General features: G+C 45.0%; 1 protein-coding gene across 3 annotated transcripts in view; it reads left to right on the plus strand.

Moving 5' to 3' along the window:
• The window catches only part of LOC133140821 (DNA repair protein XRCC4-like), a 72,848-nt gene that overhangs the window by 6,575 nt on the left and 48,396 nt on the right, over nucleotides 1–17,877 (plus strand). For all 3 annotated transcript variants that reach the window (XM_061261059.1, XM_061261057.1, XM_061261058.1), the window contains exons 2-3: nucleotides 615–786; nucleotides 3,786–3,967. In XM_061261059.1, the coding sequence (XP_061117043.1) occupies nucleotides 648–786; nucleotides 3,786–3,967 (321 nt within the window). In that variant the 5' untranslated portion in view covers nucleotides 615–647. The remainder of the gene's footprint in view (nucleotides 1–614; nucleotides 787–3,785; nucleotides 3,968–17,877) is intronic.

Genomic DNA, 17,877 nt, shown 5'->3' on the forward strand with positions numbered 1-17,877 from the left:
AGTGCTCACTGAGTGTATATGCTAGTGTTATGATAAAATAGCTATATTTAATATAGCAGAGAGTTACTGTTTATATCCTGCACATCCTGTGGCACTCTTTCATCACTACCTCCACACTGTGTGACTCTGCTCTTAACACAATCCTGCAGTCCCCTGGGGAATGTTTCTTTTTCAAATGAAACATTGTGTTCAATAAGTGTCATGCCACTGGGATTAAGCTGTTCTTCTGCTGTCTTTTTCAAGATAAGCCAATTTTTCTGTGTGCTTTAACCCCCTGGGTATATACACAGTGCTGCTTTTATGGCCCTTATTTGATTGCTTGATGTGTGTGTGTGCTGAGTGGCACGTGCATTCCATCCCAAAGTTTCCTTTTTGCATTTTGTGATGAATGTACACGTGTGTGTGTGTGTGTGTGTGTGTGTATGTGCATGCGTGTGTGTATGTGTGTGTGTGTGTGTGTGTGTCGGTGTGTGTGTGCGTGTGTGTATGTGTGTGTGTATGCGTGTGTGTGTGTGTGTGTGTGTGTGTCGGTGTGTGTGTGCGTGTGTGTATGTGTGTGTGTATGCGTGTGTGTGTGTGTGTGTGTGTCGGTGTGTGTGTGTTTCATGCTGCAGGTGAGCCGTTCGGTTTGACGGGCATCGGGAGGGATGAGTGTGAGTGTGACACAGATCAGCGTGCCCTCTGAATCCGGCGGAACCTTCTTCCTCAAGGTGGACTGGGTGGATGATCTGGGGGCAGGTTTTACCGTTGCACTCTGCGATGGCGAGTCAGCCTGGATGGGAGAAGGTAAGCTTGACCAAGCTGTACAGCCCATTACATGTTAAATGAGCACAAGTGCAGTTAATATCAGGCTCCACCAACTAGTCTGAATACTACATACGTCACTATGCCATTAGAAAGTGCTTTTTAAATGTTCTTTGACAAACTGTAGACAAATAAAGACTGACTGATGAATTGAAATACAACGGTCTGCAATGTCGATCACAGCTGCAGATCAGTATGTGTGTCGTGTGTGTATGTGCTTTTGACTGTGTGTGTGTGTGTGTGTATGTGTGTATGTGTATTCATCATGCAAAGGCATGCATGTATATTGTACCAAATGCTTTCCCTCTGTTCCATTTTCTTGGCTCTAATCTCCAGCTCCTGCGCTCATATGAAGGTGTAGTAATAAGTTCAGGTTTAGCCCTGGGGCCTCCTGTCTGCTACAGGCAGCCCTCAGCTACACACAGGTGCACAGTGCACACGTGCCACGGCTCAGCACCGTGTTAGCAGGTGCTTACTGTAAGTGCGCACCTGTCAGCCCTATTCATCCATCAATGGAGAGAGGGGAGAGAAAGAGAGAGTTCACTATACACTCAGGTCTACAGGTGCAAACCCTGCTGTCACAGCACAGGACTGTGTGTGTCTTACAGAGAGAGGGTGTGTGTGTATTTTCCAGAGAGAGGGTGTTTGTGTGTCTGTGTGTGTTTTACAGAGAGGGTGTGTGTGTGTGTGTGTTTATTTTGCAGAGAGAGGGTGTTTGTGTGTCTGTGTGTGTGTTTTACAGAGAGAGAGGGTGTGTGTGTGTGTGTGTGTGTGTCTGGGTGTTTTCACATGCATGAGTGTGTGTGTATGTGAGAACATGCGGTTTAAGGAGAAACTAGTCAATTCCCCTGTTTGCTTGAGGGCAAGGCAACGTTATAATAAGTCAAATCTATTTCTTTTTGTGATCAAGTGTTTTTTATTTATTTGGAAACATTGACGCAGAATATTTTATAGTGTAATTCTTGCCCCCATACTACTCTCTAACAGGTCCTGACACACATAGCCAGTACAAGAACTGTAAGGCTGATTTCACCTTATTCCTAATAGAGGACACAGTGCTCACTCTCTGTGTGAGGGGAAAAGATTACAGGTGCAGGGTTTGTGATTGGCGGCAGCACGGATGGTGCAGTGGGTAGCACTGCCGCCTCACAGCAAGGAGGTCCTGGGTTCGAATCCCCGTCGGCCGGGGCCTCTCTGTGCGGAGTTCGCATGTTCTCCCCGTGTCTGCGTGGGTTTCCTCCGGGTACTCCGGTTTCCTCCCACAGTCCAAAGACATGCAGGTTAGGCTGATTGAAGAGTCTAAATTGCCCATAAGTATGAGTGTGTGAGTGAATGGTGTGTGTGCCCTGAGATAGACTGGCGACCTGTCCAGGGTGTATTCCTGCCTTTCGCCCAATGTATGCTGGGATAGGCTCCAGCCCCCCTGCGACCCTGATCAGGATAAGCGGGTTCAGATAATGGATGGATGGATGGTTTGTGATTGGGGGAGTCATCACTAACACACCTGTGCCCTTGCTGATCCATGATTGGACGGTGATTAAGGACCACCTGCTCATCAGTAGCGCTGGGCTCGCTGTTCATTTGGAGATTACTCGGACCCTGGAAAGCAGCCTCCAGTGCGTTGCTGTGAGCAGGCCAAGATTCCCAGCATGCTTTCCTAAGGCTTACTGCCATTGGTCGAGCCGGCCAAAGTTGTTTCATTGCCGTGTGCCGTAAACATACTTTCAGATTTGGCCCAACACATGCACAAAATTTGCATTTTTGAATATATTTGTTTGTGACTGATTGAGTTTCATTGGCCTTGTGTTGGCTGTCTGGTATTTCATAATGGCTTGCCCACTTGATCTTTGATCGTCTTCCCACACTAAGAACCATAGATAAAACTCTCTTTAAGTATGCTGCATTCAAATGTTACCTGGTGCACTCAGAAGTCATCCAAGAGATGTAAATTATATTGTGTCTGTTTGCCAATATTACTGTTAGGATGCGTGGAGTGCTGTTTGAACATGGAGCCGTTGGTATCAGAAACAGAGTTGAATGGGCTGGCATCAGTCAGTCTTTATTTTTTCTGCAGCACCTTTTATAGTCACACAGTACTTCACAATAAACATTTTCCAGCTGAACCAATTTAGGAGAAAAACTGGGAAAAACGTATTGTTACAGAAAAGGCTGTCCACTATCCCTTAAAAGGGAATTGGTCTGAACTGAAAAATTGTGTGATGCAGGAATAACCGCGCAGAAAGCAGCGTATACACTGTAAAAACCCAAAGAATAGATGAAACTCAAGTATTTTGTCCTTGTATTTAGACTTATTTCTATTACGTTTTTGCTAAATAAGGCAAAAATACTGTGAGACCAGTGTGTTGGGTGTGGGGTAGTGAGTGTTGGGTGCTGAACAGTGTGTTGGGTATGGGGTAGTGTGTTGGGTGTTGAACAGTGTGTTGGGTATGGGGTAGTGTATGTTTGGTGCTGAACAGTGTGTTTGGTATGGGGTAATGTGTGTTGGGTGCTGAACAGTGTGTTGGGTGTGGGGTAGTGTGTGTTGGGTGCTGAACAGTGTGTTGGGTGTGTGGTAGTGTGTTGGGTGCTGAACAGTGTGTTGGGTGTGGGGTCGTGTGTTGGGTGCTGAACAGTGTGTTGAGTGTGGGGTCGTGTGTGTTGGGTGTGGGGTCGTGTGTTGGGTGCTGAACAGTGTGTTGGGTGTGGGGTCGTGTGTTGGGTGCTGAACAGTGTTGGGTGTGGTGTCGTGTGTTGGGTGCTGAACAGTGTGTTGGGTGTGGGTTAGTGTGTGTTGGGTGTGGGGTAGTATGTGTTGGGTGCTGAACAGTGTGTTGGGTATGGGGTAGTGTGTTGGGTGCTGAACAGTGTGTTGGGTGTGGGGTTGTGTGTTGGGTGTGGGGTCATGTGTTGGGTGCTGAACAGTGTGTTAGGTGTGGGGTAGTGTGTGTTGGGTGCTGAACAGCGTGTTGGGTGTGGTGCAGTCTCAGAGGAGGAGGTGGAGCAGGAGGCCCAGGAGCTGGAAATGAGGAAGGAGAGCTATGTGAAGGAGGTGCAGCAGGCCCTGACTGGAGCGGTGAGATCGGGCGGGGACTACGCCTTCCAGCTGTCTCCAGAAAACCGCGCCCGGCGTCTGATCTACGAGAAAGTGCAGAGGGACATCTCGGTGAGTGGGGTCCCACGGGCACGGGGTGGGGCGGGGCTCTCTGACCTCATCACCACGAGGCGGAGTCAATCATCACATTAAACCCGTGTGGTTATTAAACGCGCCTCACAGCAAGGAGGTCCTGGGTTCGAATCCCCATCGGCCGGGGCCTCTCTGTGCGGAGTTTGCATGTTCTCCCCGTGTCTGCGTGGGTTTCCTCCGGGTACTCCGGTTTCCTCCCACAGTCCAAAGACATGCACGTTAGGCTGATTGGAGAGTCTAAATTGCCCGTAGGTATGAGTGTGTGAGTGAATGGTGTGTGTGCCCTGAGATAGACTGGCGACCTGTCCAGGGTGTATTCCTGCCTTTCGCCCAATGTATGCTGGGATAGGCTCCAGCCCCCCTGCGACCCTGATCAGGATAAGCGGGTTCAGATAATGGATGGATGGATGGATGGTTATTAAACGGGTCACATGTGTGAGTGACTCAGTAGGTAAAGGCATTTACTCGATAGTGCTGTAGTTCCAGCCTCAAGATCAAGAACAGTCCCCCTCCCTCCATGTGCAGTGGCTTTATTCCACATCTATTCCTCTCAAAGTGGGCAGGCGCCCACACTGCAAAACTAGGTGTTTTAGTCTTGTAATGAGAATATATGAGAAATATTAGCATGATTAAACATACTTTTTCCTCGACAAGTGAAATTGACTTACCCCATTGGCAAATCTTCAGATGAGTCAAACTGTCTTGCCTCATTGGCAGTTTTGTCTGTGTACTACTTTTTGTCTTTTTGCAGTGCACATTGCCATCAATACAGTACAAAAAAACATGCATTAAATGTTTTTGTTTTACAACTTAAAATCGTATTTTCTTCTGTCAAGTAGAAAATATTAGCGTGTTTTAACTTACTGTTTGCTTCACAAGTGAAATTTTCTTACCCGTTTGGAAAATCTTCAAATGAAATCTCACCTCATTGGCAATATTTTGGTGTCTTAATAAGTCTTAATAAAAGATTAATTTTTTTGTTTATTGTTTGGCATCCCTTAAAGTTACTATCATTAAGGGATGCCTCTCAAATATGCATCAACTGCTATATTGTCAGTGATAACTGACAATTCCATATAGTAAAGAGGAAAGAGACTAATTTATCATGTGTTATGTGTAATTGTGCGTGTGCTCCAAACACAAAGCTGAACTGTGCTCTGCTGATGCAGTCTGGGGGGAAAGAAAGTCTGGAAAATCAAGAATGATAGAATCTGACAAATGCATGTTATTCTCTGTTCAATTTTAACTTTATTTTCATTTGATATTATCCTTTCCTGCATGCTTTTTGGCTTGTACAGTGAGGAGAGGCCTGTTAAGTGTCTATTAATAAAAGAGGAAACTGAAAAGGATCCTTAAAGGATTTTTTTGAAGGATTGTTTAACAGATAACAGATACGGTTCTTTTTTTATTGGATTCCCACAATAGCAGCTCGGGTCAAAACCCCTCCAGGGGACATTTTAGGAGAGGGCCAGATAAAAATCAGTTTCCTAATCGGCGGATTTGAGTGGAGCCGGCATTGGGCCTGGAGCCTGTGAATAAGGACAGATCTCCCATCCGCCGTCTGGCTGGAGGACCTTGGTTAGGGTTTCCACCTTTTGCTGCAGTGTGATAGCTTCACTATGTTTCTTTAGCAACTTTATGATAGGCCTGGATATAGTAATTATTCATCTTTAAGCCTGGCTTGCAAAGAAATGCAAGTGTTAGTTTTTCTAGGTTAGTGCTCTTAGCTATCTCGTTAAGTTTTGACCAATAACTAAATATTACTTACTTTTTAAAAAGGTTTTCATTTTAAAAGACTATGAGGACAAAGCTTGTGTGTCTATAGGTCAGACAGAAGGACTAAGGTTGATTGCATTCTAGATTTTTGGGCTAATGGGTGCATTAGTCGGATTTCATTTTGCGACCCAATATTATGTGGTTATTTTTTCTACACTGTTCCCACGGTTGAACATTTTCATCTGACTGCTAATCTATTTTGGCCCCTGAGGGCCAGGAATAGAGACAGAGGCCCCTTGTGTCAAAGGTCAGGGGTTAAACAAACCAGCAATCTCAGGGGTCAGAACTTGTGAAGTTTTACGCTTAGCCGGAACTTCTCCAAGCAGACAAGGTTTTGACTGAGCTTGAAAAACTCAGATGCTGTTCTAGCCTGCAAGGCGTTAAATCAGGGCTATTCAGTGTCAGTCTGGGGGGCCCCTGTGTATGCTGGTTTTCTTTCCAACTCCAATTGCAATCCCAGAATTTTAACACGCTGAGGTGAACCAATAGACTCCTAACTTGTGAAGGCGTGGACACATGGCCACTAAAACTGACCATTTGGTAGATAAATAATTCAAAATGAGCAAATGATAACGAGCCAAACCTGTATTATGTTAAGTTTAAGGAAAAACAACGAGCCTATGAAAGAACTTAAAACTCATATGTTTGACAACCCAATTAAGAGCCTATTGATTCAACTCAGTTTAATATTTTTGTTACATCCTTTTATGTTGTTGGTCATATAGCACAATAACCACAATGTGAGCATGGGACATTTGTCTTAATAGCATGTATAGCTATTTCTGACATAATATGGCTTAAAAGGGTAAATACTCCCTCTAAACATGAAAAGCAGCCAATTAAGACAATTTAACAGCTTGTTAAAAATTTTGGGATTGCAATTGCGGTTGGAAAGAAAACCAGCAAACACAGTCCCCCAGGACCGACATTGAATACCCCTGACTTAAATGAATAGAGGTGGCAGTGTAGCTTGGTGGTTAGAGCACCCAGACTTTTAACTCAAAGCCCACTCTGGATATAAGCTCCCCTAAACGCCCAGATTTAAATGTAAAAAGCAGAAATAATCCAAGAGCATGTGTCAGAAGCTCCCGGGAAAATATTCATAAAACTTTTACGACCGCACTCGGTTAACACCTGCTTTCATCTGTCCTTCTTCCTGTTTGGAGAACATCACAAAGAAGTGGCCAAGTGGAACATATCCTGACAGAATGCTAATTCCAGGGTTTGAGCGGTGCTAACATAAAGTGAGCTTCCTCTGGATGAGAACACAAAGGGGGGGAAAAAGCAGGTGGCATACTAAACCCTACATTAATGTTTTATGAATACGACCACAGGCGTTGTTTTGGTCTGTGTAGTGTGTGCTTAAGCTAGACAAGCTCAATATGCAGATGATTTTAGAACTCTTTCCTGCAGAATGTTACTCACAGATCCAGCAAAGGTACCTGCCTTTGAGAGAAAAGCTTTGATTTGAGCTTGTAGGTTTGTTCAAGGTTTAGGTCTGGTCTGATTGAATGCAAAGAAATTAAATATAAAGGAATAAATATTGAGACTTCAGCAATGTATATTTTTCGTACTCATATTCTGTTAGTTTTGCAGTTGCTGTGAGATTGTGAGTTTGGTCATTTTTCTCACACTTATTTCTAAAAAGAAAATTACACCTTTCCTTGTTTAATAAAGTGATTGTTTTTCTTGGCAGTACTTAGTAATCTATGGTTGGAATTCAATCAACATTTATCCTTAACTTTGACGTAAGTGAATGCAAGTTTTAGACTGATATCTTTGACTGGAACAGTCACCAAAATGAACATGCCAAACTTCATGAAGGAAAGAAACAAACTCAAAATCAAGGGCAAATGTTAGTATGTTTCATACTTTTTCAAGCCATTCATATATCTTTTTACATTTTCTCTGTTTAAATGGCCCATTAAACAATGGAAGCTTGACAAAGACCAGAGGTCAGGCCTGTGTATTGGCATTGGCAGTCTCTGTGTGGAAGTCTTCCAGCATGCAGTTCTGTGTGGACGTCTTCCCAGCATGCAGTTCTGTGTGGACGTCTTCCCAGCATGCAGTTCAGGTCTGTGTACAAGTCTTCCTCAGCTATGATCCATATAAAACCCCTGTCAGCAGTCATCTATGTGCTTCTGTTTGCAGCAGAGGGGGTTTGGGGACTTGAGTCACCTGGCTAGGCTGAGTGAGGAGGAAGAGTGGCGCACTGTATTTTTCAGCTCAGCACCTGTCTGAGTTTATGGACGTTTGTGTAATTTCTGTGTGTCGTTGCACGGCTGGACTCCCACCCAGCAGCATTTAATGAGGGTGGTGTCAGCAGATTTTCATGTGGTGGAAAGGTGGGGGTGGGGTCAAGCCCAGCTAGTCTTTAAGCTCTTCACCTGGGTGGGGGTGCATGAAGTCCAGCCGGGATTAGAGAGGGCCCATTCTCCAGTGTCACCTGGACGAGGAGAATCGATCCGCCACCTGGCAGGCTCGCAGGGTCTCTCACACCACCTGGAGAAAGAGATCGCTCCTTATCACAGATAATACACGGCTCCACATCTGCCAGGCACCCAATTAGAGCATGTTAAGAGACCGATCCACTGATTTCAGAACCATGAACCTTGTCCATTACATTACATTAATGGCATTTGGCAGATGTTCTTATCCACAGCGATGTACAGTTGATTAGACTAAGCAGGAGACAATCCTCCCCTGGAGCCATGCAGGGTTAAGGGCCTTGCTCAAGGGCCCAATGGCTGTGCGGATTGTGGCTACACCGCGGACCAAACCACCGACCTTGTGGGTCTCAGTCATGCACTTTTACCACTACGCTACAGGCCGCTGCTCAATGTGCTGATTCAGCAGAAGCGAACTTAATCCTGACCCTGCACTGTTTACATAAACTCTCGAACTGATCTGGAATCAGTTTCTCAGAATGTCATCTATCTGTTTTATAGCTTTTTTTCATTGTGTTATATGGAAGTGGGTGCATTGATGTTCCTGAATAGACAACAACAGCACTCTGTTCACAATAGCCAAATGGCAGTATGGAGCCATGTAATTTAGTATAAAAATAGCTGTGTCGACAAAAGAACATGAGAGGAGAGTGTGTCTGGATCAAATGGGACGAGACCACCCAACAGGACCCTCAATAAGAGTGTCCCCCCACCCCCTCAAAGAAATAGCCATTTCCATCTAGCAAACGACCCCCCACTGACTGCCACCCGTGGTCTGTCTTCCATTAAAGAAAACGGAACTACATAGAACTACCTCACTCTAAATTAACCTCCACCTCTTTCTCTGCAGTTATTTTAGAGAGGCACTACCCATCTTCTCAAGCCCTGGGTCCTCCTTGAACCAATCCGAAATCTGTGAGGATTACCGGACCCCACGTTCCCGCCCGGGTCCTGAAAAACCCCCTTGCCCTGAGCAAAGTTGAAATCATCACCCCTTCTGGAATTTTCCAAAATGACCAACCTCTCCCCTTCCCCTATCAGAATTTATTTCGGTGAGCTGCATCAACGGGTGTAAACGCCGCCACCACACTCCATCAGCACGAGTGCACTTAAATAACAAAAGCTTGCCGAAATTGCCGTTGCAATAAGAGCAATAAAAACAGCGTAATAAAGGAACCGATACAGGAGAATGCTAATTGCTGTGATGAATGTTATTTAGGTTTTATGGATGAAGGCAAAGCAGCTGGGAGGGAACAGGCCTTTACTACCCCCACCATTATCATCATAGTGTCCACGGAGGCCCAGGGAGACCACCCTACTGCTGGGTGTGGTGTCTATTGAGGCCCCAGGCTTCTGGGCGTCCCAGGATGCATTGCATACTCACATTAACGGTCCACTGGAAATGCAGGCCACTGAGTTCTCTCTGAGACGCCATGGAGGCAAAACTTGGTTGATTTTGGGGGCTGGTTGCCTCCTTTTTTGTGTCAATTGAACCAGTAAACCCTGCAGACCTGTGTGTATGTATGTGTGTTTGTGTGCGTGCATTTGTCTGTGTGCGTGTGTGGGCATGGTTGTGTGTGTGGACATGTGTGTGTGTGTGTATATATGTTTGTGTACGTGCATTTGATTGTACGTACGGGTGTGTGTACATGTGGGCATGTGTGTGTGCGTGCATACATGCGTGTGTACGTCTGTGTTTGCGTGGGTCTGTGTGGGTGGGTGTGTGTGAGAAAGTGATTGTCGGAGAAGCTAGTAAATTGATTACTCCAGTTCTCTAGAGGGAAAGGCAACCTTGTAAAAGGTCTAATCACTAACGGGTTGTGACGCACAATATGGTTACAAGAGGTTTTATACTATACTGCTGACCTTATTCCTAATGGAATGATTACATTTTTCTCAGAAAAATAAAAACCGTTATGGCAGATCTGAGAAAAATGTCTGCAAGCTATAAAATACATCATCATTTCTATAACATTTCTATTGTCTCCTGGATCGTAAATGTCAGCCAAAAATTAAACAAAACCAAACAGAAAAAATAACACGAAAAAAAAGCTAATAATATGCTAGTTATGCTTGCTGTACCAGTGAAACCGAAAAATAACAACCTCAAAGAGCATTTTAGTCTTATATGTAGAATTTCTACAACCTTTTTGCTCATTAAGACAAATGGTATATTGCCAATGAGATGGTACAGTTTGACTCATTTCAAGATTTGCGAATATCTGACTTGGCAAGCAAACAGTTACTTAAAACAAGCTAGTATTTTCTTCTTGAGTGAAAAAAAATTAGATTTTAAGTCTCATTCCAAAACTGAAGCACTTTTTGCAGTGTGTAGCCAGCGCTAACAGGCTCATGATGCTCGTAGCTATGTACGGTTCCTGCACGTCGTTAGCTCTCACTGCTCTGATGCAGGTCCACAGACTTCACTGTAATGAATGTGGATTCTGCTCTGATGCAGGTCCACAGACTTCACTGTACTGAATGTGGATTTTTCTTTGGCCGGGTTCACAGTGCTTGCTGCCATGTTTGAGGCACGTTGACAACATTAGACTGGCCTCATTGGAGAATTAATTGCGGAGGATCTTCGCACACAGCTGACTGTTGTCATTCCCTCTCTGACCTGTGCAGGCCCTGAGGGCGCCACAGAGTAACATTATGACCCTAATGTTATATTCCGTGGCCACAGCTTATTTATTAATGTGTGTTGTGTGAATGTGAGAGAGAGAGAATAATATAATATAGAATTTTGTTATTTTGGACAAAAATATAATGAAACATAATCAAACGTGAATGTTCTGAGACTAGGACAAACTGGGAGAAAAAGGTGCAAAATAAATTAAAACAAATGCTGTACTTTTTTGCACAATATATGTAGAAAAACAACAAAAAAGAGGGCACTTCATTTCAATTCAATTCAATTGACTTTTATTTATATAGTGATTTTTTACAAAAGACTGCTTTACAGTCACATTGTAACCCCAAGCCCGATGGCAATACTGCTGTTTCATAAATACGTACATATGATCATTGAAATGTGTGTGTACTTCTTTCCTCTTCTGTGAGGTACGTAGGCTGGGCAGATCATCCTCTCTGTGTTCGGTCCTCTTTAGATCTGATGTCCATGGTGTCTCAGGGGCCCTGTTAACCCCGATTCCCCGCTCACAGAAAGAAGTGTGCGGGCCAGCGGTCCATGTTCCGCTTGGGAAAGTGTCCTGCTGACATCTGGCAGGGTGTCAGTACAAATGCAACAAGAATAAAGCCTGTGGACCAACTGACAATCCCTCTCAGCCCCACGTAGGCCCTCAGACAGACAAACAGCGGGGCTGATAGCCGTATCAGTCTTTTTTGGGGTGAGGAGTTGAACCAAGGTCCTGACTCGCAGTGGTCATTAAAGATCCTGTGGTGCTTAGCGCAATAAAGATGGGGGGCTGGCTGAATTCCAAACCAAATCTGTCTCAATCTGGCCACCTAATCACCCCCTAGTTTAATTGGCTTAATAACTCTTTCTCGCTGTCTCCCTCCTTCTGCTACAAAATGGCTGCCGTGTATCACTCAGATGGGCTCTGCACACCTGTGGCAGCTGAAGTGATCCTCGCTGTAAATTCTCTTAGATGGTGGAAGAATTCATCATTTCATGTCAATTCTGAACTGTGGCGTAGAGGAAGGGGCTTGAAGTTTGCTCAAGCAAGACACCAGAGTATACTATATACAGTGTAGCTGTCTATGTAGATGGTATTTAAAGTGCTGTGTGTAAATTACTGAAGAAATATATTTGCGTGTGTGCACGCACACACTCACACACACTATGATAGTCTATATGGAGTGAGATTTAGGTTGTATATGTTCTACATGGCAGTAGAATAAAAAGACTCGTTTTCCACAACTTTTGTAGTCAGTCATATGATTGGTCAGTTATATGATGCGGTCAGATTCCTTGGCTGAACAGCACTCCTGGTATTCCTGTGCTGTCGTAGGGACGCACACACTGTAGTGTAGTGTGTAACAGGAAGCCAAGAATCCATCATCTCTGTCTCAGAGAGAATCATGGGGTTTAATACCAGGCCAGGCCGTCCACAGTGCGCTCGTCTGACCAAACAGTCTGCTAGCATAGCACTGTCTGCGGAGACAGAACAGTCTGCTAGCATAGCACTGTCTGTAGAGACAGAACAGTCTGCTAGCATAGCACTGTCTGCAGAGACAGAACAGTCTGCTAGCATAGCACTGACTGCAGAGACAGAACAGTCTGCTAACATAGCACTGTCTGCAGAGAGAGAACAGTCTGCTAGCATAGCACTGTCTGCAGAGACAGAACAGTCTGCTAGCATAGCACTGTCTGCAGAGACAGAACAGTCTGCTAGCATAGCACTGTCTGCAGAGACAGAACAGTCTGCTAGCATAGCACTGACTGCAGAGACAGAACAGTCTGCTAACATAGCACTGTGTGCAGAGACAGAACAGTCTGCTAACATAGCACTGTCTGCAGAGACAGAACAGTCTGCTAGCATAGCACTGACTGCAGAGACAGAACAGTCTGCTAGCATAGCACTGACTGCAGAGACAGAACAGTCTGCTAGCATAGCACTGTCTGCAGAGAGAGAACTGTCTGCTAGCATAGCACTGTCTGCAGAGACAGAACAGTCTGCTAACATAGCACTGTATGCAGAGACAGAACAGTCTGCTAACATAGCACTGTCTGCAGAGACAGAACAGTCTGCTAGCATAGCACTGTCTGAAGCGACAGAACAGTCTGCTAGCATAGCACTGTCTGCAGAGACAGAACAGTCTGCTAGCATAGCACTGTCTGCAGAGACAGAACAGTCTGCTAGCATAGCACTGTCTGCAGAGACAGAACAGTCTGCGAGCATAGCACTGTCTGCAGAGACAGAACACTGACTGCAGAGACAGAACAGTCTGCTAGCATAGTACTGTCTGCAGAGACAGAACAGTCTGCTAGCATAGCACTGTCTGCAGAGACCGAACAATCTGCTAGCATAGCACTGTCTGCACAGACCGAACAGTCTGCTAGCATAGCACTGTCTGCACAGATCGAACAGTCTGCTAACATAGCACTATCTGCACTGACTGAACAGTCTGCTTTCTGTATATTGTAAGATGTTGCAGATTTACTGTCATTTATGGGATGAACAACAAATCCATAGAAACTAAAGACAAAAACGGAAGCTTCAGGTCAAATTTAAAATAAAATCATGAATATTTTTAGCACACTTTGGGCTCAGGAGAAACCCAAATTGCAAAGTGATACTACTATGGCTTTTTTTTCACTTGTTGGCAGCGAGTCGTGCTGGAAAACAGAATGTCTGCTGGAGAAACAGCCAACATTTCACTAGCCCTGGCGAAAAAGTGGGCGCACAGACTCATCCTGATTGGCTCTCCGGACATCATACACGTCTGATCCACTCCATCACTAAAGCTTCTACTGCTAGCAGAATGATTACCATTATCTCACAATATTAAATATGCCTAAAAGCTGTAATGACTTCAGGAACGCATTTAATAAATGTATGAGTACATGGCCCCCTGCATTAAATTCCACAGTTTGTTTCCGTTCACATCAAATCATTAGCAGGATCTGAAGCATAGGATAAAGAAATGCAGTAGGGTTCCTGATTTTACTGATTGCAGTTATCAGTACTACAGGATGTACTCTAAAGCAGCGCTACTCAACTCCCCGTCTTGCGGGACTGCAGGTATTTGCTCCCACATTGCACTACAGCACTTGAGGATACACTGAACCAGATTGTCTCTCGACACTGGTCTCACACATTATTGCATTAATAACAGCTTATGCTCATGTTGTTTAATTATGGTTATGGTTTCTGGTAGTTTAAATGAGATGTATCCCTAAATGGAATGCTCGGACACCACCAAACCCCCCATTTCCAGCTGGTGTCTGTGGTGTATTAAGGGGAGAGGGAGGTGTTTAAATACCCAGCATGCACTGCAGCAAGTCAGGAAGTCATTCGCAGCCATGATTTTAGAGATAACATCAGATCCCAGTCACAAGATGCACACAACATGAGGTGAGGTTTGTCTGAGAAAATGTCTACTTTATGTGGCAATACATTTATTTTCTGAACACCAGGGATGGGCAATTCTCGTCATTGAGGGCCGGTTTGAATGCAAGTTTTTGTTTTCACCAATTACCCTGGCTAAATGTGCTCATTGGCTGTACACACCAGCGCTGGTTCACTCGTAGATTAGATCACAGTAAACCATTTAATTTCATAGAAGGACACAAGAACAGTCTTTGGCTGTCAATTTATGCACTTTTCAAAGAATGTAGCTAAAATGTCAGATGGGGACATTAGGTCTAATTACAGTAAGTAATTAAGGCTAGAAGTTGGCATGAAATCTAGACATGGATATGACCCTTGTTGCCCATCTCTGCTGGTGACAATGTAGAAACTGTTTTAACAATCACATCAAGTGAAAGAAAATTACATGAAATGTGAAATTAGTTTTTGGCGAGAAAGCCAATCGGTCATGCTCCCAGAACAGCAGCTCTGCATATACCGTCCATTCTGTTTGACCGAATATTCCCTAAATCCCTGAAGTCTCTGAAGAGAGAGCAGCTCCTAGCTGAACTGTTAGACCCTTGTGTTTGATTTGGAGCTTGTTGCTAAGTTACCGAGCCCGGAACGTCACTTCTGAGTTCTGTAAAATGACCTTCTTAATAATTTAAGGGACAGATTAACCGACTTCAAAATGACATAATGACAAAACCGCCCATGCCAGAAAATGTAATAATAAAAATAAAAGAAAGCGCGACATATTTCTGATATGAACCGTGTTCTTCTGGGACATGCAGTTAATTGAGAAATAACGATCCGGAAATCGCCCTCTCGTTGAATCACTAGGCGATCGGCATATGTGCATTTAAACCACTGTTCAAGAAAATAGTTCAATTAAATAAGCGTCAGTTTGTAAGCATAATAATCCGTTGCATAGGCCCTTTCCTGAGAGAGGTGGTGTCCCCAAACGGTACTCGTGGGAAATCAGTTTAGTTCAGTAACTGCATAGAAGTCCCAATGCTGGAGTAGTCTCAGATTTGCTTTCGAGCTTTGCAGGGGAAAGCTATGCACAGAGATTAGATTTCATACGTGATGTCACAGTGTCAGATGGAGGTGATGTGTTCTGTGGATATTCTGACCCTTTCTACACTAGGGACAGCACTGTTGCATGATATGTGCTCTTATCTGGACTTGTATATTGATATATAGCTGTTTTATTGCATGACCAGATTCCTGTTTGCCTAGGGAAATAGATTATATCTTTACTGAGATATACACTCAGTGACCACTTTATTAGGTATTATTACACTTGTAATGTGTGGTTATTTGCGTTACTGTCACCTTCCTGTCAGCTTCTAACCAATCTGGCCATTCTCCTCTGACCTCTCTCATTAACAACGTGTTTTTGCCCGCAGAACTGCTGCTCACTGGATGTTTTTTGTTTTTCGCACCATTCTTCAGTTCAGTTCTCTGCAAACTCTAGAGACTGTTGTGCGTGAAAATCCAAGGAGAGCAGCAGTTTCTGAGACACTCAAAGCATCAGCAAAAAATGGCATCAGCAGTCATTCAACGATCACATTTCTTTCCTATTTGGACATTTGGTCTGAAAAACTGCTGAACCTCTTGACGACATCTGCGTGCTTTTATGCATTCGCTGCTGGCACATGATTGGCTGATTTAATATTTGCATTAACAAGCTGGTGTACAGGTCTACCTAATAAAGTGATCACTGAGTGTATAAAGTAAGGAGTTTAATGCACCTGAACCCCCTCATTATTATAACCAGTGAGAAGCATGCAGAGCATCGAAAGAGCAGCTCATTCAGGCACTGTTGTGTCATTTTAATACCAGCTTCATTCTCCATCCTTACCTCCTGTCTTACTTATACACTCTGTGGTTACCCACCTAAATCCGGAGATTCCAGTGGTTGGGAATATAGGCTGATGAACAGCAGCAACATATTGAAGTGTACCGCATGAGTGCGGCAGGGACTGTTTCTCACTGCCAGCCCCTCCCTTCCCCTCCCGCCCCATTCAAACTGGATGCAGATGTGGCGGCTGCGTCGCCGTGGAGACGGCTGTCGAGGGCGGTGACGGGGCCCTGGCTTTCGTGCTCAATCCGGCCGGCAGGGTGCCGTCTTGCTGCATTTTCCGATTACACCTCCGATTCCCCTGCTGCCGCCTCCCAGACCAATCAGAAGGCGGTTCTCTCGACGGCACGTTCCCTCAGACCCAGGCCGTCTCCTATTCGCTGCGGTTCTTCATGTCCTCCAGACGTTTCTGACCCACTTTCTGCTGGGAAATGTGAAGCGCACCAGTGAAACTGTACCTGGGCCTGCGCCCCTGCACTGTGATATCCTATCTAGAGCTCTCTAACCAGTGTGGTCTGCTTCCACTTACATCACCATACGGTCTGTCCCCTTGTTCTCAGTGCAAGAGTTCAGCCCTTCAGCCGTGAGTCCAAAGTGAACAACTGCAGAGTGTAGTCTGCAGTCCATGGGTGCCCAGTCTTATCCGAAAAGGGCCAGTACCCTCCAAAAATAGCTTTATTGCAAGACCTGGGTGCTAAGGCATGCTCTTTGAATGTGTGTGAGAAGGACATCGACCAAAGACATGCAGGTTAGGGACTACAGATGAAAATGAGCTAATTCGCGAACTTTTCTTTTCACATTTACATTGATGGGGAAACTGAAAATGTTGATTACATTTTAAATATATAAAAATCGATCTCACATACACACGCTATAGCGGCAGGATGGGATTCAGATCGAAAGAGCAGGAGAAATGTGACCGTTTCTCATCCACAAACAATCTCCTGCAGTGGAGCCAGATGCCAGGTTCACTGCAGAATCCACAGCGATCTCGTGTTCCGATGAATATCCCCTCTCCCTGGGCCTTTCATGGGCAAAGGCAGCCAGGTCCCAATCACGCGGAGCGGTCTGGAACATGTTCACCCCACGCGGGTTATTCATGATGTCATGCTAACCTATAAGCTGAGCAATCCCACTCCTGCTTCACATCACATCTAGTTTTTCTCATAGACTCTGGGATGTTTGACAGTATAAAGCGCAGAAGGTCTCTTCTTCAGAAGAGCCCACTGCTGTCTAAAGAGGTTTGTGAGCGTAGCATTGACTAGCACTGCCACTCAGCAGTCTGATGGTGATGATGATGACTGAGAGATCTTTGGCTGTATTATGTGTTGACGGAGAGAGGGTCAGGGTGAGGGAGTCAGTATTGCTGGGTGATCTGATATGACTCACCCCGCTGCCCTTCCTAATCTGTACCCTCTCGAGTCCTCCTGACTCACTAGATTAGCGGCTCCCAGACTCAGTTTCCAGTTTATCTCTACAACGCCTCCGCAGGATTGGACGTGTTCCTGGCAGTCGAGGTGGTGCGAGGGGGGAGATTTCCGGGTGATGTACTGCCTCCTGTACGTGTACCGAACTGTCAGGAGAGAGATGACGCTGCAGCATACATCCACTCAGACTCACACACACACTCATGCTCACACACACACACACACACACACACACACATGTGAGCACACACACTCTGCACACCGCACAGCTGGGCTGTGATACAGTATACCAGCGCCCTTTCTCCTGGCAGATGGAGCGTACCTTTGGAGGAATTAT

The sequence above is a fragment of the Conger conger genome, chromosome 11 (assembly GCF_963514075.1).
Source record: "Conger conger chromosome 11, fConCon1.1, whole genome shotgun sequence".
Taxonomy (NCBI): domain Eukaryota; kingdom Metazoa; phylum Chordata; class Actinopteri; order Anguilliformes; family Congridae; genus Conger; species Conger conger.